Genomic DNA, 22376 nt, shown 5'->3' with positions numbered 1-22376 from the left:
GGAGGCTTTCCTCCCTGGCATTTGTCTCTAGCAGGTCGTGTTCCAAGATACAGTGTGCCTTTTTTTTCCCCCAAACAGTTCAATGTTTATTTATTTTATTTTATAGTGGTAAATACATATGTAACAAAATACTGAACGTCCATTAAGGGTGACGGAAAAATTGGGGACTGGATCAGGGTGATGACTGAACAACATGATGAATATAATTAATGTCCCTGAACTCTACGAGGGAAGTTTGTTGAAATGGTATCGTGCCCTTTAAGTGGCTGCCACGTATTTATAATTTTCTAGCTTCTATATTTCTGTGGGAAACCCTGGTGGCATAGTGGTTAAGTGCTACAGCTGCTAACCAAAGGGTCGGCAGTCCGAATCCGCCAGGTGCTCCTTGGAAACTCTATGGGGCAGTTCTACTCTGTCCTATAGGGTCGCTGTGAGTCGGGATCAACTCGATGGCACTGAGTTTGATTTTTTTTGGTTGGATGTTTCAGTGTGCTTGTTAAATCTTCCAAATTTATTAATATCCCATACAGCTTAATAGTAGGGAGCCCCAGTGGCGCAGTGATCAAGAGCTCGGCTCCGAACCAAAAAGGTCTGCAGTTCAAATACACCAGCCGCTCCTTGGAAACGCTATGGGCATTTCTACTCTGCCGTATAGGGTCACTATGAGTCGGAATCGACTTGAAGGCAACGGGGTTTTTTTGTTTTTGTTTGTTCCTGCTTAATACTAGAGTATGCAATACGGACTTAATAATAACTGGTTGAACAAATAGATGAATGAGTGAGAGCCCACTTTGTCCTCAACGGCACTGGGTCTCAGCTTTCTTTGTGCTTGTGACTCAGAGCAGAAGACTTGATTGAAAATTGAAATGATACAATGTTATTTCTCATCATATGCAATTGGCCTGCGTGCTTTAACTCCACCCCTCTCATTCCTAAAAAACTTAATAAAATGGAACTGAGTGAGATTAAGAGTATTATTAGAATAACATTTGGATCTACTATAATTTATTGAAAAGTAAAATGAGTCTCTCTTTTTTTCTCTCTGTCTTCTAACTCAGAGCAGGTCAGCACAGCAGGAGAATCGTAAAGGCAATCTGTGGGTCACTCCAAGTCTCTTGCTGGAGAGAGGTGGACACAGGCTTCTCCCGTGCGGAGCAGCTGCTGGGGAGGTGCTGGCCCTGGCTCTGCCACCTGGGGATGCTCACCTCTCCTTGGGCAGGCGGAAGCGAGGCTGCCGATGGCAGCGCTTGCAGAGGCTGAAGAGCCGGCGGACGATCCGATGGGTCTTCTTGAAGAGCACTTTCAAGCTGGCTCCCAGCTGCTGGTAGCGGTGCTGGAGGTTGTTGTCCATGGCCCAGAAATGGGAGATGGCTGTGGAGTTCAGGAACCGGTCTTCCGGCAGCCTTTTCAGCAGGGCCTGGAACTCCTCTGTGGGCATGAACACAGGGGCTGAGCTGAAAGGGAGCTACGCAGAGCCCTGGGAGGGGCGGGTGGCGGGTACTCCCCCATGCCCAGCTGGCCCTACTGAGTCACTGCCCAAGGAAGGAGGCTTCCCACCCACACTCTCAGGCCTGCCCCTCTTTTTAAACAGATTTATCGAGATATAATTCACATGCCATAACATATGGCTCTGGAATTCTTTCCCATCTTTCCTGCCCTTAATACGCTTCTGAATTTTAGAAGCAGATTTCTGTCACCATTTGAGGGGCTAGAGATTTTGCTTTTGGTTATGACCTTAGACACATCTCTTACCCCTCCTGATGAGTCATACACAGCACAGTCTTAGGCCAACCTTTTTCAATGACACCGCAGCCCCATTAGGGAAGCTGTGAAACTGTCATAAAGGTGGACGTGCACACAGTTGGGCAAATATGGACATGGAGGAAAGATCAGCACCCAGCTCGGAAATCTTTCCCAGCAACCAGCCCTCTGAGACCAGCCTCTCCCTCCATGTCATTCTCTCTGACTCTTTAAGATACCCTTCCTCTCTTTCCAACTTCAACATTTGTCCAGATACCTGTTCTCTTCTGCAATAAATCCAGGAACAAATTTCCTAATTCTAGGCTCCAACTGCAAGTCTGAGTTCTTCCCAGAGCTTCCTGAACACAGCATTCTCCTGAACTCATGCTCTGGTCTCTGTTATCTGTTCTGCTTTTATTAGTTTCCACAGCTCCCAAATCTCTCCTGGTGGAGGTCTGGGCACCCTCCTTTACTTGTTAGCAGTAACTGATAGTGTGAAAGTTTGAAGTCATTTCCCACATGTTTAAGGGTTATGGGGTGTCCCTTAGTGGCACAAATGGTTAAGGGCTGAACTTCTAACTAAAAGGTTGGAGGTTTGAATCTACCCAGAGGCACCTCAGAAGAAAGGCCTGGTGATTTGTTTTGAAAACAGCATAGTCTTGAAAGTCCTACGGAACACAGTTGTACTCTGCACACATGGGCCACCATGAGTTGGAATTGGCTCTATGGCAACTGGTTTAAGGGTTATCAAACGTACCTCACTGCCATTTGCTCAAGGCTCCTGGGCTTGGGAAATTGGAATGTGATATTCCCTTTAGTTACTAAGTGCCTTGTCTAGGACTTGACATGGACACACTCAGGGCCTCAGCTCATTCTGATTTCTCAAATACCTGGTTCCTCATCCTCTCAGAAGATTGGAGAAGGTGGGCACTAACAACTAACATGTGCATAGTTGTTTTTATGAAACACCTAAGCATACAGAAGAGCAGAGAGAATAACAGGATGAACTCCCGTGTGCCCACCATCGAGCTTCTGCCATTTTCCCATGCTGGCTTTAGGTTGTTTTTATTTTTAAGAAATCAGGCAAACCAAGTATACTTAAAGGCCCTCACTGTTCCTTGGCTCTCTACCCAGAGGTAACCACTCTCCTGGATGTTTTATTTATGATTATCACATAAATATATTTATCCACAGAAGATCTAGAGTATTGGTTAGCATTTTTTTTAACATCATATCAGTAATATTACACAGAACATAATCTTTTTCATCTTGCTTGCTCTTATCCAATGTTGTATTTTTGAGATTTAGCCACATAACTATCGTTCATTTACTGTTACAATTTATGAATATACCATGCAGATTTTTTCATACTTTCATTTCATCTACATTATCCCATAGGATCCTTCCATCCACCTATTGTTATCACTTTCCCTGTCTAACAGATGAGGAAACCAAGGCATTGAGAAGGGACATGGCTAATCCAAGGTCAGAAAGCTGATCAGTAACAGAGCCAGGCTGCAAATCCACACCCTCTGAATCCAGGCCTCAAAGCAGCGGTGATATTCATTGTAACAGCAACAAACAATAACTAGCACATACCAGTTGCCCCTTAGAACCGTTCTGTGTGCTTCATGAATTCAACAAATATTTATTGTGCACACTAGGTGCCAGGTACCATCTTAGGCGCTGTGGAATCAGTGACCAGCAAGTTAGACAAGTCCTTTGGCCCCAAGGATATTTACTTAGCTTATTAAGTCCTTAAAACACATCTTTTAAGTAGGTAGTATGTTCTTTTACATATGAATAAAAAAAAAAGAAAATGAGACTTGTGGTGGTCATAGAACCCACTTGAAGTCACAGAGGCAGTAAGTGGCAGAGCCAGGATCAAGCCGAGTTTCTCATGTTCTTGTTGTGCCCTGTACCCTGCAGCCACCTCACATTGACAGGGAAGGATTCTCAGCCTGCTGGCTGCTCACCTGACTCCTCAAACTGCCGGTTGTGAGTGGCCCAGGAGTCCTGGATCTGCAGCAGGCCATCCTCCATGGCCCGGATGTCGGCGTCAGGGCAGTTGCACTCAGGGAAGGTGGGGCCGCACTTGCACCAGCAGTCATTCTCCTTGCAGATGAGCTCGCCCTCGGAGCTGCAGGTGATGTAGCTGAGAGCCGCGGCCACAAAGCGCTCACGCAGGTACTCGGGCAGCAGCACCTGCAGGCCTGGGGAAAGGACGTGTCAGGGAATTTTTGGGCAGAACCAGTGGGGCCTCAGTTTCCCACACCCAAGGTTGCAGGAGCCGCAGCTGGCATTCTGCTGACTTGTGCATCCTGGACACAAGAACGGTCGCCCCAGGGCCTGATCCTGCTGAGCTGGTTGCGAGAGAGGCTTACTGCTACCCCAGCGACAGATGGGGGAGGATCTGGAAATGCACGTGAAGAACATCAAAGCCTAAGGCTTAGCCGAACCCCTCGCATCAGCCAAATTGAGAGCATGCATATCATAAGAATAGGCTTATTGGCTGCACATCGGCATTTCTAGACTAGAGAAGGGAAGATGTTTCAGATAAAACCAGATCATACAGCCCTCATGGGGGAGGAATCAAGACTTGATGGGCCTTTTGCTTTGCCTCCAATAGCCTTTTGCTTTGCTTGATGGGCAAAAGGCCCATCAAGTCTTGATTAATTGGGATTAGCAGTAGCCATCCTGAGAAGTTACTGGATGCTGATCATTGTGGGCTTCCCACCCGGCCCCAAAGACCAAGGAGGCTGGGCTAGTTAGGAGAGAAAGGTATTATGGGCATACAGTGGCCAGGCACAATGCCAAGTACTTTCCACATACGATTGCAAGTACCACTCATAGTCATCCTGAGGCTCTTAAAGATGAAGAAACCAAAGCCCAAAGACCATAAGGAACCTACCTAAGGTCGCAGTGCTTGTGAAGTCTGCTTGGTATCAGACCCTGTTCTTTTCCCATTAGGTCATACTTTATAACTAGGACTGGTTGCCCCATCACAATATGATTTAACTCTTAATGAGATTAGGATATAGGATTGTGGTCGATACCCCAGGATCAGTCAGACCTGTCTTTATATGAATGGCTTTCAGCTCTACTTTTCCAATTAGCTTCCTGTAATCTTGGATATAATCTGCTAAATTGCTCCAAGCGTCCGTTTTCCCACCCATCTGTGGTGTATATCAGTTTACCCTGTGCTGGCCACATAGTAGCAAAACATATTCCTAGTTGGTTTCAAGCCATACATAGGGCAGCTGTTGGAAGCTTACCAAGGGGTAAACTAAAGATACAGCCTGGGCTGTGTTCAAGGTCAGACTTGCAGGAAAGTCTCCAATAAGACCTTCTCAGTTATGAGACCATGTGGCAGAAGAGTGAGGGACATGAGGACTTCTGGGTATGATATGCTCCCCTTTCCTCAAATGTCTGCCAGCTCTTTATTTTCACCCCCTTGCCCTTGTCCTTGGCATGGAATCAGACAGCCCAAAGCGTATATCCCAGTTTTGGCAGACCTCAAAACATTTCTTAAAATTGCCAGCAGCAGTGGGTGTTCGTTGTGCTTGTTTGAGGTCTACCTCCTGTTCCAAAGCTGCTCCCAAATTTCCCTGTCTTAACATTGTGCCCACAGTGGTGACTGAGCAGCCTCCCCACACACCCTGTTCACTTCTTTGCTTTCAACACTCACCCCTCTCTGAGTCTTTCCCTTTTACCTCCCCCATTACTTCCCTCCTCCTTACCATAACATTTTCCACTGCCATAAAATAAGTGCTCCGAGCAATGTCTGCATGAGTGATGGGCTATAAAATTAAATGGCATAAACTATTCCAAATGAACCAGCAGACATTTTGAACTTTACTCATCACTAATTTCCAGATGCAAACCCAGACTATCCAGGGACGTAGGAGAAGAAGGATGCTAGTTGCATTAGGAAGCTCTAAAAAAATAGGAGCTGTTTACTCCTCTTTATCACATATACTTTAATTTCTGAGGCACCAGTGGGTTGCATCTGGCTCAGATAGCCTGGAAAACTGGTAATCTTAGATCCTGTTGATATGGTTTTATAATGCTGGGACAATAATATCTTAAACAGAGTCCAATTCGGTTAGGCCTTAAGTAAAATGAACTTTTCCTACTGCCAAAGAGCTCTGTGTGAATCAATTTGCATATCCCTGGCCCCAGGATACCAGAGGGGAACAGAGGACAGGAGCTGAGTACCTCCTAGGCTCCAGATTTAGTGTAATTCCCTTTTGTTTTTATTCCTCATTTTGCTTGTTCTGCCTCCAATCAAGGCTCCCAGTCCTTGCAAACTCTTCTCCTGATTGCCCACAGAAGATCACAGACTAACAACAGAGAACAGGCTATGGCTAAAGTAGCCAATATTCCCACAGGCTACATAACTCTTAGTTGAGCTACAGGTGGTAGCCACGTAACCACTCTGCAAAGGCAAGTTATTCCTCAATGTGCCATTGTGCCATTAGGGTAAAGCAGAGGGTTCTTTGAGCAACAAAGGAAATCATCAAGGTTAAGGCTTATAAGGATAAATATGATGTTCCTAATAGGATAGTGGAAACCCTGGTGGCGTAGTGGTTAAGTGCTACAGCTGCTAACCAAGAAGAGGTCGGCAGTTCAAATCCTCCAGGCGCTCCTTGGAAACTCTGTGGTGCAGTTCTACTCTGTCCTATAGGGTCTCTATGAGTCTGAATCGACTCGACAGCAGTGGGTTTGGTGGTTTTTTTTTTTTTTTTTAATAGGATAGTGCCAGAGGTCTTGCGAAGGACTAGGGATAGAACGTCATATTTGGACATCAAATACATAAGCAAGAGTCTTAGGTATAGGTCAAACTAAGTCATAAATTTTCTCAAAAGAATAATGAAAAGTTGTCACAGGCCTCAGAAGTCTTGGTAGTTCTTAAGAAGTATTTGGCCAGGTGGGGTAGGCAGGACTTTTTCCTGCCCTTTAGTGATCCCGGTTTTCACCAAGCATGAAAGGCATGAAAAACATCAAGTTGCTGCTTACCTAGTAACTGTACTTTGTTCTCTGGACTCTGCACCAGGACAGAGCTGACCGAGTCCAGATTGTCATAGTTGCTGCAGCCCAGAGGACCAGTCCTTGTCTCCGTGACCTAGAGAAAGAAGTGGTAGAGCGTGGATTTAGATGACAAGTGGAGACTTCCCCTTTGGACTTTCCTGCTTGAGTCGTCTAGTCTTAGTCTCTGTGTCCTGTACTTGATTAACCAAAGATCATGTACTTTTCCTACTCCAGGAGCATAAGGTCACTTTTCTTCATGCTCTGAGACAGGGAGTATCTATGGTGTGTAGCTGGTGGCAGTAATTGTCCACAAGTGGTTGCCTTTCAGAGGGAGCCAAAGGGAAGTTAAGAGTGGGAGGAGAAAATTACATAAATGTAGGCAGAGGAATTTGGAGGAGGGGTGAGACCTTTAAGCTGGAGTTACCCCTTCTCCTCTCCTAGGTGAGCCCAGCTGCACCCACTTGATGTGGTGCTCACGGGGTTTTGGGATCCTGAAGGCAAAAAGCACTAGAGAAATATGAGTTATAAGTATTATTATTAGTATTAAACATTTAAGTCCCACCTTGGCACTGAGAAGTCCTTAGAGAAAATCAGGCATAGGCTTACTGCATATTTTAATAAGTATATTAAATATACATAAACTCTTATAGCCATGTAATATTCCAAAACACCAGCAAGTCATTTAAAAATATTATAAAGTTGGCCCATCCATTTTCTCTGATGTTTAAAGTATAAGATGAAAAATGGGGAGCTTTAAATGCACTGAAATAATTACGTACCAAGAATGATGGGACTGGAGGCCCTTTCTTCTCAGGATCTCCAAAGACTTTGCCAACAATCAATCAACCAATCAACGAGTATTTATTGAGCAGCCACTGTTCAATTACATACAATTCATCAAGCATTCATAGAGCGCCTTTCTTGAGTTCTTCAAGGAAGTCAGCAGTGACACCTCCAACCCCCTCTCCTAAATCCAGGCACTGCTGCTTTGCAGAGGGCATTCAAGTTGCAGTTTTGCGTCCTTCTGTATGAGTATCTGATGAATGTCTGGGTCCTCCACACACTATTGGCTCTATGGGGGCAGGCAGGCTCATATCTGTTTGGTTCGCCATGTTATTGATAGCAATTAGCACAGTGACTGGCATATGTAGGTAGGTACTCAATGAATGAGAGAATGTTTTAGGGGACACAAAGATGAATACATGATGTACTCCCACCTCCAGGAGGTTACATCCTGTGGGAGAGTTAGATCCATACACGACTAACACACTTCTGAATTGAGGCAGCAGCAGTATGTTGTAATGAGCTCTGAGAACAAATCAGGGGAGAAGGAGCAGAGAAGGCACCATCTGAGTTGGGCTTTGAGGATAAGTAGAAAGACGACAGGTAGAGAAGGGATGGAAGGTACTCGAAGAAGGAGAAGGAGCAGCATTAACTATAACAGGCAGGCTCGAAAGTACATACAGTATACGTCCAGCAGCCTGGTGGTTTCCATGGTGAATACTGAAGCGTAAGTGACTTCCTCAAAGGGATTTTGGTATACTAAAAAATACCCACCACATTAAAAAATACACATGGCGCACAGTAATCGCATGAGAGGTGGTGCGATACTGATTCAAAGATTTACTGGCGAGAGAGATAGGAGAGATTCTTATAGCTTAGAGTAGTCCAAGAAGGCTTCATGGAGGAGATAAGTTGTAAATTGGTCTAGGAGTGGAAGCAGAGGGAGAGGTCATTCCAGATGAGGGCCAGTGGGTGGCAATACACCCAGCCTGAATGAAGAATGGGACCAAAACCACAACAAAAGCAGCAACAACTTATCTAGTTTAACGAGTTCTTCCCCTGAGATCATCCTGTTTATCTTCACAGTAACACTTTGAGACAAATTCATTCCAGTTACTCTCCAGAGGAGGAGACCAAGGTTCAGAGAGTTACAGTGCCCAAGACCACAGAGCTGCTCAGTAGTAGACGCAGAAGCAGTTTAACTTGGGAGCTCTTAGAAGACTTCAGTCCAATACCCCTTCTGTCTCCTGAGACATCAGGCCAAAGGACTGCAGAAATTAAGTGAGTTTAAATCCCTTTAGACTCCAGCACTCTTAAAAATAAGTATTCAAAATAGACCATAAACCTTTTGCCATCGAGTAGATTCCGATTCACAGTGACCCTATAGTACAGAGCAGAATTGCCTGGTAGGGTTTCCAGGGAGCAGCTGGTGTATTCGAATGGCCAACCTTTTGGTTAGCAGCCAAGCTTTTAACTAGACCAGTCCATCCAGTATATTTTAGTAATCTTACCTGTTCTTAGAAGCCTAAGATGGAGCAAAAGAAATTGTATTGGCTTGAAATCAGCAGTATTATCCCTATATTACAGATAAGAAAGGCCAGATAGATTAAATAACTTATTCAAGGTCATACAGCTAGTTACTTGCAGGACTGGGATTCATTCAACACTTTCTCCCTTCCTTCCTTCCTCCCTCCCTCCTGTCCTCTCTTTTTATTTTTTTCTGTCTTTCATTCATTCACTCATTTATTCCTTTAACAAATATTCAAGGATCATCAGGAACTCACTGATGAATGAGACACAGTCCCTCCCAGTAAGGAGCTATAATAGATAAGTGGAAATGTTTATATAATCCGAATATTCTGTCACACAAAGTCCTGCCTCCCTCCACAGCTGGACAATAAACCGAAAAACCAAACCCACTGCCATCGAGTTGATTCCGACTCATAGTGACCCTATAGGTGGACAATAGGCTCTGAATAATGTCTCTATTGAGTGAGTGGGTGATTGGCTCATTGTCAGGCTGGCGTGGGAAGGCAAAGCCAGCCTTGTTTCAAGGTGAAACCTTCTTTTCTTTACATTATTAAAATCCCTGGTAAGGACTAGTCTTGCTATTCTGGGAAAGTCTGCCTGTCTTGGAGCTGAGGGCAGAAGTGGGGTCAGGTATTTAGGAGATTTGCCTGTCTTTGCCTCCATGTAACCTGGCCACCATTGTTGCTGAGCTCTGCATGGCTTTTCTATCTACCCAACCTAAGTTGGTCCCTCCCCAGCACCAGATCCAGGCTGAGAGGGAGCTAACAAGCCTTATACAGAAGTAGGACATCTCCCAAGGAGTAGGAGGTGTCACAGAACAGCCACAATACGAGCTTTCCTGTCTTCTCTTTTATCTCTACCCCATCATTACCTACCACCAATCCATCTGCCCACCATCTTGGTTAGCACTTTGGAACTGGCTGTGTGCTTTTTTTTTTTTTTTTAAACCTTTCCTCTGCTTTTTCCAAAGATCAGTTCCAATAGAGGATAATCAATTGGTAAGTCATTGAAAATGTGTCAGTAGCTTCACCTTGCTAAATTGCGGCACAAGGATGGGAATGAGGAAGAGACAAAGGCCGGGATCCCATGTTCATTTCCATTTAGGGGGAGCATCTGAAGCCCAATCTCCACGTATGAGAAAAGTCCACTCATGTTTAACTTGGTCCTTCCCAAAGCCGTAACTCTTTCCATTGCCATCCTGCTCTGAAACCATCCCTGTCCTCCCTAAAAATAAGGAGGTAAGAAGGAGGGAGGGTGCTAGAGAGGGTCCCTGTGTAGATTTTGCTCGAGCACTGACTTGAGTCAGCAGGATGACCTAAGACCCCCAAGGGATGAAAGCCCTGGAGTCTCTGGAGGGTTGGTCAAGAGAGCCCCACACCTTTCTCTGTAGAAGAAGCAGAAAGCTCCAGCATATTATGAAGAGGGCCCACAGAGGTAACGGAAAGTGCAGTTCACTCAGGGACATATACTTTCAAAGAGCACCTCAGATAAGCTCTCAGAAAGGGAAAATAATTGTGTGCTAATTGGTTTGTTGACAGTGCCTGTCTTGCCTTCAGAAAGCCCTGATGGATCTCAGGTTCATTAGCGCGTCCAATTTTCATAAATACAAGGCCTGTGAACCCTCATTTCAAAGAACCTGCTATCCTTCCCCCACCGTCCACTCCCCCCACTACTCTCTTCCTACCTGGAGGGACACCTGCAAAGCTAAGAGCCCAGGAAAATGGGCTTCGATTTGTAAGCAATAGAGCTGTGCAGGGAGAGCACAGCTGATGGCGAGTGTGCTTAAAAGAGCTGCAAATTGGGTCCCAGGCTGCTGTAGTGAAGAATTCGGACAAGTTGTTTTTTTTAAGGATGTTTTGTGAGAAATGCTCTATTTTGCTGTTCTGAAGCCCACTGGAGCTTTTGTACAGGCCTTCTTAAGTTAGCTCACAGGCATCTCAAATGCTCACCGCCTAGTCTTTACTCAGCCTTTGATAAAATAGATAGTAAGCTATACCTAAACAGCAGCTCCATTCTCGCCCTGCGCCCCCACCGCCCCCACCACCACCTTTTGGGCCCTGATACCTTCCAGGGAATTACAGACATGGCATAAAATTATATAGCCCTTTAAAGTTTGTAAAGTGTTTTCATGTGGACAATATCATATGAAGAGAGGGGCAGTGGTGGTTCTGTGGTAAAATTCTCACCTTCCAGGTAGGAGACCTGGGTTTAATTCCTGGCCAATGTGTCTCAAACACAGCCAGCACCCATTCGTCAGTGGGGGCTTCCGTATTGCTATGAGGCTAAAAAGGCTTCAGCAGAGCTTCCAGACTAAGATAGACTAGAAAGAAAAAGCTGCCTATCTACTTCCAAAAATCAGCCAGTGGAAACCCTATGGATCACAACAGTCTAATTCCTTTGTGCATGAGGTCACCATGAGACAGAGACCAACTTGGCAGCTAACAACAACGATGTCACCTGGACTCACCCCTAACCTCTGGTTGAGTCAGGTGTGGTATTCACAATATTTAACAACTAATAAAACAGGAACATATTGACTAATTAGAAAAGGTACCAGCCATGGTACCAAAGCAGAGATCTGAGACTTCTGAGGTGCAATAGACCTTTGGTTACTATCAAAGAGAAATCTGGGGGTCTCAGGGGAGGGGTACAGGTGGTTAGGGTAACCCTCGGGAGATTAGGGTAGAAGTATTTGCCAGGTGGTATGGAAGTGTTTCAAAATTTTAATAACTGGAGCAGCCATCTTGGTCGAATGCAAGCCTGGGTACAAGGTCACCTAAATACTTGTTAACTCCAACTCATGGATGAGAGAAATGGAGTTCAATAATTTCTCAAGGTCATAAAACTTAAAAACAAGGCTTTGGCCATCGAGTCATCATAGCAATCCTATAAGACACAGCAGAATTGCCCCACGGGGTTTCCTAGGCTGAAATCTTTCCAGGAGCTGGTCGTTCTTCCCACAGAGCTCCTGGTGGGTTCAAACTACTGAACTTTAAGCTTAACCACTGTGCCACCAAGGCTCCTTGTCATAGAACTAGTAAGCATGAAAGCCAAGAATCATTTCCAAGTCTTCTCACTTGAGTAAGTTTGTTTCCCACTGAACGATGCAGCTTGCCTTCACCCACCAAGCATTTTCTTGAGCAGCTCTCCACATGTCAGGCACTGTGAAGGGACCTGGAACCGCAGGGGTGCTGCAGAGTCCAACTGCTCTGGCATCTACTGTCACTGTGTGGGGGGGGCAGATAGGCATGTAATCAGCTGCAGTATAATGTGACAAATCCTCTAATATAGGTGCTGATCAGGGTGAGCGTTGCAATGGAGGGGATGTACAGTGGGGTCTCGAAGGAATGTGTTGGATAAACAAGAAAGGACAGGGCACCTTTTTCTCCATGTTTGTGCAAAGAAGTTGCTATGGAATGGAAAAAAATAAGTGCACACTTGCTTAGAGAAACAAGTAACAAGCAGAAATGCTCAAACATTTTTTCTTCACTAAGGCAGAGGCAGGTAAGTAGCATTCTCCTTACCCTCACCCCATCCAGAGCAGCAACTATGCTAGAAACCAGCTCAGCTACTGCTATGGAATGTTCGGTAGATAGAAGTAGGTGACAGGTGTTGAAGCACCAGCAAAAGAGTGTTAGTTAGCAAGAATGTGCTGCAGGGTGCATCCAGCTTATTGGCCCTTACTGTACAGATATGTAAATGCTAAGTGCTTTAGAGCAAAGAGATGGTCTCCTGTGGAACACCTTTACTGACAGGACAAAATTGGCAGGTCTGTCCCACCATGTGAACAGAGCTGTGAGATGGGATAAATCATATCCCTTGGCTCTTGAGTCTAGCAGTGTGTCCTTGAACAGGTCTTGTCCGGTCTCTGGACCTCAATGGTATAGAGATAGAGGACTGGGGGAGTGGAAGTGGGAGAGAACACTAAATGATCCTTGTTTTCTCATGGCTCTCTGAATTTTTTCACATAGGGGGAAGCCATTGTGCTTCTAGACAGAGAAAACCTCAGGACAATCAGCCCAGTGGAAGCCTAGCAGTCATCTCACATTCAGTTTATGACTGGAGGAATTCTGATGGAAAGTGGCTGTAGTTCTGAAAAGTACAGGCACTATACTAGACATGTTTTGGGATGCCTGCCCACTCCTCATGCCATTACCCATAAACTTCATGAAAGGGTGGGTCCAGTCAGCCATGGTTGAAGCTCTGCAGCCCTCATTCCTTGTACTGATCTAAAGGTGGAGTCAGAAACAGGTTTTTGTGTTCCTCAAGGGGATTTATAATTGTGATACCGAGAGAAAAAAGAAATGACAGGGCGATTATGGACACTTATGAAATTGGGTTAATAAATAATTTTCAAGCATCTCTTATGTGCCAGAAACTGAGGATACAATGAACAAGGGAGTGGGCCTTGCCCTGATGGTACTTGCTGAGAGATGAAGGGGAAAGATAATGTCCCGTCAGGGCCAAGGTCAGCTCCATGGCAAGGCAAAGCTACATGCAAGCTGAAGTAACTCAGGCACAGAAAAGTCTGGAATAAAGGGAAAAAATAACTCTGACAAGAGAAGCAGGAAGATGAAGCAGATGCTGAAGAAAAAGAAGAGATGTGGGTTCCAACAAGAAACAGAGGGAGTAACCTGAGGGCATGACCTCCTTTTCTAAGTCTCATGTGTCTGAATGGGGTTTAGTGCCTTCTCCTTGAAGATCTATGATATTCTTCATCAGAGTTCTTCTTAATAAACCATCGTACACTGAAGCAACCTTGAGTAGATTTCTATTTCTTGCAACTCAACATATTTACGTACACTTTCACACACACTAAGCAGAAGAGCCTAACCTATATGGGAAATGCCATGTTCAGCGATTTATTTATTTATCCATTCCTTCAACAAACTCTTACCCATATTGTGACAAGCTCTGTACTGGCTACTGAGAATCAAAGATGAATAAGATACAGTCCCTCCCACCATGACTACACAGTCTCATGTGGAGATCATGTTAGCTGGAAATTACAGTTGAAAATGATAACTTCCATAAAAGAGGCATATGCTTGAAACACTGAAGAGGGGCATATATCTACCTGGGGAGTTAGGAAAGACTTCACAAAAGAGGTACCTTTTTGAGCTGATCAAAGAAAGGTGAGGAAGAGCCACTCAGGTGAACAGACAAGCATTGCAAGAAAAGCAAACGGCAGGTGCCAGGGAAGGGAAATATGAGAGCATGGCATATTTGAGGGAAGATTTGTGGTTAGGGATGACTGGGCTGTAAGGTACGGATGGAGGGTGGAGGATGGAGATGGGAAAGGGTGGGAAAGGACTGCTGAGAGATGAGACTAGAAGACAGCAGGGATACATTTCCAATGGTCTTTAGCTATGTTTAGAGGAAGAATAATTATTACTTCCCAAGCTCCAATTGTGCTACGGTTGATGCTTTATGTATATATATATAAATATATATATATATTTTCTTTAATCCTCACCACAATCCTTCAAAGTAGAATTGTCCAACAGTTTTAAGATAAGCAAACTGAGGTTCAGAGAAATTTGGAAACTTGGTCAAAGCCACACCATGAGCAATGGTAGAGCTCAGACTATGTTCATTCCATTGTGGCACACTGCCACCGTGGTACAGCGGCTTGGGCTCTGACCCATGTACTATTGGGAGCCATTGGAGTGTTTTAAGTAGGGGGATGATACAATGCCATGATGTGTACTCATGGTAGCAGCATAGAGATTGAATAAGGGAGAAAAGCTTAGGATGAAGACAGGAAGGCTGGTTAAAAGGATAGTGTGAGAAAATCAGGTAAAAATTGAAAAAGTCCTGAATTAGGGGATGGCAATGGACATAAAAAGGAGGCCAAGGGTAAGTTGAAGGTATATGCAAGGAAGTACTTACAGTGGTGGACCAAGGAATTTAAATCAGGCAAAGAGGGACATGAGGCCATTAGAGGATGATAGAAAGTGAAAAGTTGGTCAGGTCGAAGGATAAGAAGGAGCATTAATGAGACCTTTGAGGTACTGATTCAAGCATACCTTTCATTTCCTTATAAGACCAACTCTTCTTCAGCTTTGACACAGCCCACTGCTGGACTGAATGGGGAAGGGGATCATTACATAGAGTTCTGTCCTTTTGATAAAGCCCTCTCCAAGTACCAAAAGTCCCTCTTTCATCATTTTAAGCTGCCTATCAGCTGCTGCTAACCAAAAGGTCAGCGGTTCAAATTCACCAGGTGCCGTGCAGGAGAAAGATGTAGCTGTCTACTTTCATAAAGATTGCAACCTTGGAAACCTGATGGAGCACTTCTACTCTGTCCTATAGGGTTTCTTTGAGTCGGAATAAACTATGGCAATGGGTTTGGTTTATGGGTAATACTCTAGTCCCTAAATGTGCCCTACCAATTACCGTTGAGTAGATACTGACTCATGGCAGCCTCATGTATGTCAGAGTAGAACTTTACTCCATACATGTTCAATGAATGATTTTTTAGAAGTTGATCACCAGGCCTTTCTTCCAAGGCACCTCTGGGTGGCCTCAAACCGCCAACCTTGGTTAGCAGCTGAAGGCATAAATTGTTTTCACCACACAGGGCCCCACATTCCTGTTAACTCTAGTCAGCCTCCTCTCAGATGCTCATTGCAGACACTGCACATCCCCTAATCTGACTCCATCTCTTTAACTGACTTTCATTGTGCCTTCTGGGTCTTATGAGCAACCCTCAGCACAAAATCCTATAACCGCAATCTCTTCTTAAGAGTCCCCTTCACCTTTGTGCCCTAACCACAGCTTGCTGACCCTGAGAACACGCTTCCCCCGCAGTCTTCTCTGGTAGTGGCTGTCTTCTTTCCCACACCTCACCTTCCTTAGGAGTGGAAGTGATGTGGGTCCTCCATGCTCTTCACTGTGGGTATTGTGACCACTGTTCCTCCCTAGCCACCTCTAGCTCCTTGCATATTCCATCAGAACTCTATCACCCAATACCTCTCCTTGTTGCAGTCTATTTTTCTTGCTATTCCTCCTCATTCATTGAGGATTTTTTAGTATTAAGCTTACTGTCTTTCTTACCACACTAGGTCTGTATCATTCAGGTTGACCTTGCATCTGTACAGATAATCCTTCAATACGCTGGCCTCTCAGTTCCCTGACCTCCTCACCTCACGCCTTCACCTTGTGCTCCAACCCTTTCTTAGTCACCCATGCCCATGCCCTAGAACCTAATATTAATGGTAACTTCCCTCCCCCTATAATCTCAATTTTAAGTATCACACTCTCCTACTTTCTCTAACAAGTCATCAAACTTACTTAGACTTCTAAACCTTTGACCCGATCAACTTTTCACTTTCTATCAGCCCTTAATGGCCTCTTTTCCCTCCTTGCCCGACTTAGATTCATTGGTTATCACTATAATCACTCCCCTGTATATACTCTTAATTCCTTTGCCTCTTTTTTCTTTCATCTTGTGTGCACACTCACGCACACACACACACATACACACGCACACACGCATACACACGTACACACACATCCTGGTTAAACTCAACTCTCCAATCTATTCCATGGCTGTCTGTACAGGAACTGCTGAATGTACCTGATAAAACCCGGAACTACACTGACTAGTCTCATATTATAATCAGGACCACATGTCCCAAGTGGGCCCTCAGTGCTACCTAGCAGTCCACTACACTTAGCTAGCCAATTGATGTTCCTACTCTCTGAGAAGATCATTTCATACATTCTTCTCTCTCTTCAGCAACCATTTTCTCTTTCTTACTTTTAAAGTCTTTGTTTCTTGTTTCGTCAAGGAAATAGAATCAATCAGAAGAGAAATAGACTCATTCAGAAGAGAATATCCTCATCCTCCCACACCACCACACCTACCATCCTACCAGCATTTGTCCTTGTGTACTCCAGACTGCATCTTGTTATAAAGGATGAAGTGTTCATGCTCCTCTATATGGCCAGCCCGTCCATTCATGCACAGAATATCAACCCCTCTCACCTACTCTGCAACTATCCTGTCTCCCATTCACCATCAATTTTTACCTTCCTACTGAATCATTTCAGTCAACTTACAATATCTTAGGATATCTCTCATCTTACAAACAAAAACACAACCTCCCCGACCCTTCATTCCTCTCCAGCTATCACCCATTTTTCTGTTTGTCTTAACATAAAAGCCATTTAATAGTGGTCTTTTCTTATCGCTGATCACCCACTATGCTTTCTCCCCTGAACCTTCTCCACTAAGGTTTTTATACCCTCCATGCCACTGAGACTGCTCTCACCCAGGCTGCCAGTTGCCTCCTGGTTGCCAAATCGAAGGTCAACTCTGAATCTTCATCTTAGTGACTTCTCAGTAGCTTTTAACACAGTTGCTCACTCTTTCTTTTGTGAAACACTTTCTTCAACTGGCTGTAGTGACCCCACTTAGTCTGGTTTTCTTCATCCCTCTCTGTTGTGTCTCATCCTCCTGTATTAGATCTTTCTTCACTTCTCAATTTCTGAATATTGAGGTGCCTCAAACTCAGCCCTAGAGCTGCTTTTCTAACTACATTCACTTTCTTGGGGATCTTATCTTTTCCCATAGTTTCAAATTTCATCTATATATGTGTATATTTGTATGCCAAATTTGTGTCTCCAGTAGTGACTTTTCTCTTGAAATCCCGGTGTTTATATCCAACTGCCTCTTAGATATATCTTTTTGGATGTCTTTTAATAGTAATGTCAAATTCAACATGCCTAAACCAAACTCTTGATTTATTTGCTTCAAATCTGTACCTCCTCCCAGTGTCATCCTTCTCAGCAAATGAAATCACTGTTCATCTGGTTGCTCTGGCCAAAAATCTTGCATTCATTCATGACTTCTTTCTTCCAGCCTATTAGCTAATACCGTAGGCTCTACCATCAAAATATATTCTGAATCTACTAACTTCTCCTTACCTCTACACCACTGCCTTTGCCCAAGCCACCATTTTTTCTCATCTTGACCACTGAAATTGCCACTGTTTTGGTCTACAGGATCCGCCTTTCCTCCCACCGCCTTAAGCAGTAAGACCCTCCATGATCTGGCTCCTACAACCTCTGCAGTCTCATCCCTCAGTTGATCCCCCACCCATTTTTGTTCCACTCCAGCTGCACTGCCTTCCTTGGAGTTCCTGAAACATACCAAGCACACTCCTACCTGAGGGCAATTGCAGTTGCTGTTCCCTCTGCCTAGAATGGTCTCACTCAATATAACCATGTGCTCACTCCTTCACTTCGTTCAGTCTGTGCTTAAATGGCATCTCTTCAGACAGGTCTTCTCCAAAGCACCATGTCCCCATCAATTTCTATCCCTTTACCTGCCTTTATTTTTTCATACCATTAGTCACCACTTGACATTACATATTTACCTAATTATGTCTCTGTCAATAATATTTAAGCTTCATGAGGGCAGAGACTTTGTTTTGTTCACTCTTGTATTCCCAAAACCCAGAATAGTGTCTGGCACATAATAAATACTCAATAAAATATTTATTGAATGAATAAATAAATGAAAAAATTTCTTATGAATTTCAAATGGGATAAAAGCAGGATATCAGATAAGGTTCACCTCTACTTACCACCCCAACTTAATACTTAAAGTAAAACTATAACTGACATTCCCAGGTTTTGTTTTTTTTTCCCCACTAGTCTTCTCTTCCCTAAAACAATAAGAACTTTCCTAGAAGTTTTCTTCATGTAAGTAAGGAAGGGAAACTCTGGTGGCATAGTGGTTAAGAGCTACAGCTGCTAACCAAAAGGTCACAATTTGAATCCAACAGGTGCTCCTTGGAAACTCCATGGGGCAGTTCTACTCTGTCCTATAGGGTCGCTATGAGTCAGAATCTATTTGAGGGCAACAGGTTACAGGGAAGTAGAGAAGATGGGATGGGGGTCATAGTTATTATAATCACAATAACTATTGATCTTTTTTCAAACACACGTGAGATCATATCACCCCCCTGCTTAAAACTCTCCAATGGTTTCCACTGCACTTGGAATTATACAAGCATTTCCTATCACAGGCATGTAATCTAGCTCTGGACTCCTTTTCAACCTCATACTGTACCAGTGTCACATCAGTCTTCTCTGTGTTCCACCAAGATACCAAGCTGGTTCCTACTTCAGGGCCTTAGCAGTTACTGTTCCCTCTGCCTGAACCCTCTTCTCTCAGATCTACACACAGCTGGCTTCTTATCATTGAAATCTCAGCCTCAAAGTCAAAACCCCAGAATACTTTCCCCTGACCAATATAGCTAATATTAGCTGCTCCCTCCCTTTACCCCAGGATATCTGTACCTTATGACTCTCTTTTCTTCATATTATTGTTTGAAATTACTTTGCTATTTTTTTTTTTTTTTACTTGTTTATTCTCTTCATTTCCCTCTAGAGTGTAACTTCTGTGAGAGTAGTGACCTTGTCTGTCTTTTTCACTACAGTCCCTCGGTTGGAGCCTGGGTAGATGCTACACAAATAGAGTAGCATCTACATAAATAGATCCAGATGCTACATGTATATTTGCTGTGGAATGAAAGATCCAGACCATGTTTAAGGGCTGGTTGTACCTTCCATCAGAAAGCATTCTTCCCTCTTAGATCAGGCAGGCCTGGCTGACCTGGAGGTGGTTAAGGCTCTGGCCTCACCTGTGGTTTCTCTCTGCCTGTCCCTCCCCACTCCTGCCCCACCAGCCCCTCTCAGGCCGTTACCTTGATGGCCCCTGTAGCTATCTGAATATGGTGCAGCCGTCGCAGTGTGCTCTCTCTGTCGATGAAGTAGGAGGCCGCCAACTGGTGCAGGGTCTCCAGGGACACAGCAGAGCTGTTTCCACTGCCCACGGCCACAGGGGCACCTCCTCCTGTCTCTGTCTTTCGACTCAGCTTCCGCTTGTCCACAAAAATGGTCAGAGATTCTTCTCCTATAGCAAACAACAGGGGTTCATTGGTGGGGCCTTATGCTTCCTAGTACCCTAACAGAAAGAGCACAAAACCCCTGTCCAAGATAGCCAGAACTAAGAGGGAGCCCATTGCTCCTACTGTCACCCTCTTCCCCCATCTCTTAGCATCTTTAGAATAATCTCATCAGACTGTGTCACAGGGTGACAGCCTTGCTGCCTGAGAGGCCTTCCTTTTCTTCCTTAGTTCTTTAAGTCTCCTAAAGCCCAGCCAGCAGACCCAGCTTATCCATTTAACATCTATTGATCTCTGTCTCAGGCAATCTGCCTCCATGGGGGAGACAGAATTCTCTCTCTCAAGTTGTTTATAAGAAGTCACCATGGATATTTCTGCTTCCTCAGAAAGGGCAAAAGCCTTGAAGCTCAACTGCCCTCTTCCCCATCAAATACTCAACACCTACCACATGCCGGCAGCTGGCCTGAACCCTTGGGGAGCTTCTTTTTGCCCATCACACAGTGAGCTAAATGTTATAGTTAATCCTGCTCTGAAGAGGCAGAGGACTCTGCCTCTTCAGAGCTTTTGATTCTGCCCTGGGTCCTAGCCACTTGTTGTACCATCCCACCCCCACCCCTGCCCGCACCCAGTCCAGCGTTATGAACACGTTGGAAGTGGTTTGGTTGGTTACCAATCCTTACAGGGAGGAAGCAGGGATCGAGGACTCAACAGCATCTACTTCTTTGCCTATGGGTCTGACAACTGACAACTGTAGTCAGCAAATACTAGGCTCGGGGTTAGTGGCTCAGTCAAAGGAAAACTGGGAGCGCCCCCTGCTGGCATGTTCATCCCAACCTCCTTAAACCCCATCTTTCCCCAATGGGATGTTTATAATTAAATAGCCATGTTCTGGGGTGAATTTGGAAGACAAGAGGCTGAATTGGTCTCAAAAACATTTCTCATGCAACAATGGACCGAGAAAAACAAAAGGCCCAGGAAGACTGTTGGAGCTATACTTAATGGGTCTTCAAGCTATTTTAAATGATCTGGGACACAGTTAGTGTGAGGTCGTAATGTTGCTTACCTCCAAGTGTGGCAGAAAGTAAGAAATGAGTGCCGTACTTTTTGATGAGGTTTTCAGTAACCTGTTGTAGGTTGGGTCTCCTTCCAAGGAGGCGGATGTTCCGGACGAACTCTGGGGCAAGAGGCAATGGCAAACTGAAAAAATCCTTCCTTTCCAGAGCCAAGCTGTTTACTTTCCAGCGGGCAAACTCTCTGGAGGAAAAGCCAAGGAATACGGAAAAGCTCAGTGTATTTCAGAAAAAAAATGAAACCCATTGCGTGGAGCCAATTTTGGCTCATAGTGACCCTACAGGACAGAGGAGAACTGCCTCATAGGGTTTCCAAGGAGCACCTGGTAGATTCCAACTGCTGGCCTTTTACTTAGAAGCTGAGTTCTTAACCATTATACCACCAGGCCTCCATTTCAGAAAAAGAGGCATAAAATCTGAATCAAGTACAGATCTTCCTCAACTTGCACCTTTTCTTCTCCTCTCAGCCCAGATGGAGGCACCCAATATCTGAAAGAGGTTCTTGGCCTCTCATCTAGTCTCTCATTCCCAGGCTGTGAGATAGACCAATGTTAGCTGACCACCATCAGAGCCTACTACCACCCAGGTTTCTCATTGCGAAGTAGCTGATTAGCTTATTTACAAGGAGGTAGTCGTGGGTAGTCATGGTTAAAAAACAAAACCGACGCCCATCCATGGAGTGGTTTCTGATGAATAGTGACCCTATAGGACAGAGCAGAACTGACCATAGGGTTTCCAAGGCTGTGAATCTTTATGGAAGTAGACTGCCACATCTTTCTCTCACGGAGCAGCTAATGGGTTCTAACCACCTCCTTTCAGTTAGCGGCCAGGTGCTTAACCACTGTACCACCAGGGCTCCCAGTCATGGTTAGCAATGTAGAAAAAACAGTGGAACAGTGGTTTGCAGAGATGTGGTCTAGTCACAGCTGCCACCCTGTGACTGAGTCACATCAGCCATCAGGACCTGAGTTTACTCATCTGTAAAGCCAGAAGGTTGGTCTGGAACAACAGCTCTCAAAGTTTTAGGCCTTACGACCCCTTTGCTCTCTTAAAAATGATTGAGTCCCCCATGTTTGTTCATACGGACATAGCTCTTGAGAAATTAAAGCTGAGAATTTTAAAATTTATTTTTGTAGTATTTCATTTAAAGATAATAATAATAAACCAATTACATGAACATAAATAACATATTTTTATGAAAATAACTACATGTTCTGAAGCAAAACAAATTTAGCATTGCTTTGCATTTTTGAGAATCTCTTTAATATCTGGCTTAGTAGAAGACAGCTGCATTCTCATA

The 22376-nt window shown here is 44.5% G+C and overlaps 1 protein-coding gene across 2 annotated transcripts in view; it reads right to left on the bottom strand.

The window, feature by feature from the left end:
- BRINP2 (BMP/retinoic acid inducible neural specific 2) overlaps window positions 1-22376 on the bottom strand; it is a 137849-nt gene that overhangs the window by 2863 nt on the left and 112610 nt on the right. For both annotated transcript variants that reach the window (XM_049868518.1, XM_049868517.1), the window contains exons 3-7: window positions 21070-21260; window positions 19806-20014; window positions 6760-6865; window positions 3717-3953; window positions 1206-1428 (exon numbers count right to left, since the gene is read on the bottom strand). In XM_049868518.1, the coding sequence (XP_049724475.1) occupies window positions 1206-1428; window positions 3717-3953; window positions 6760-6865; window positions 19806-20014; window positions 21070-21260 (966 nt within the window). The remainder of the gene's footprint in view (window positions 1-1205; window positions 1429-3716; window positions 3954-6759; window positions 6866-19805; window positions 20015-21069; window positions 21261-22376) is intronic.

Source organism: Elephas maximus, chromosome 24 (assembly GCF_024166365.1).
Source record: "Elephas maximus indicus isolate mEleMax1 chromosome 24, mEleMax1 primary haplotype, whole genome shotgun sequence".
NCBI classification, from domain to species: Eukaryota; Metazoa; Chordata; class Mammalia; order Proboscidea; family Elephantidae; genus Elephas; species Elephas maximus.
The sequence above is the reverse complement of the archived record's forward strand: the minus strand, read 5'-3'. Positions and strand labels throughout refer to the sequence as shown.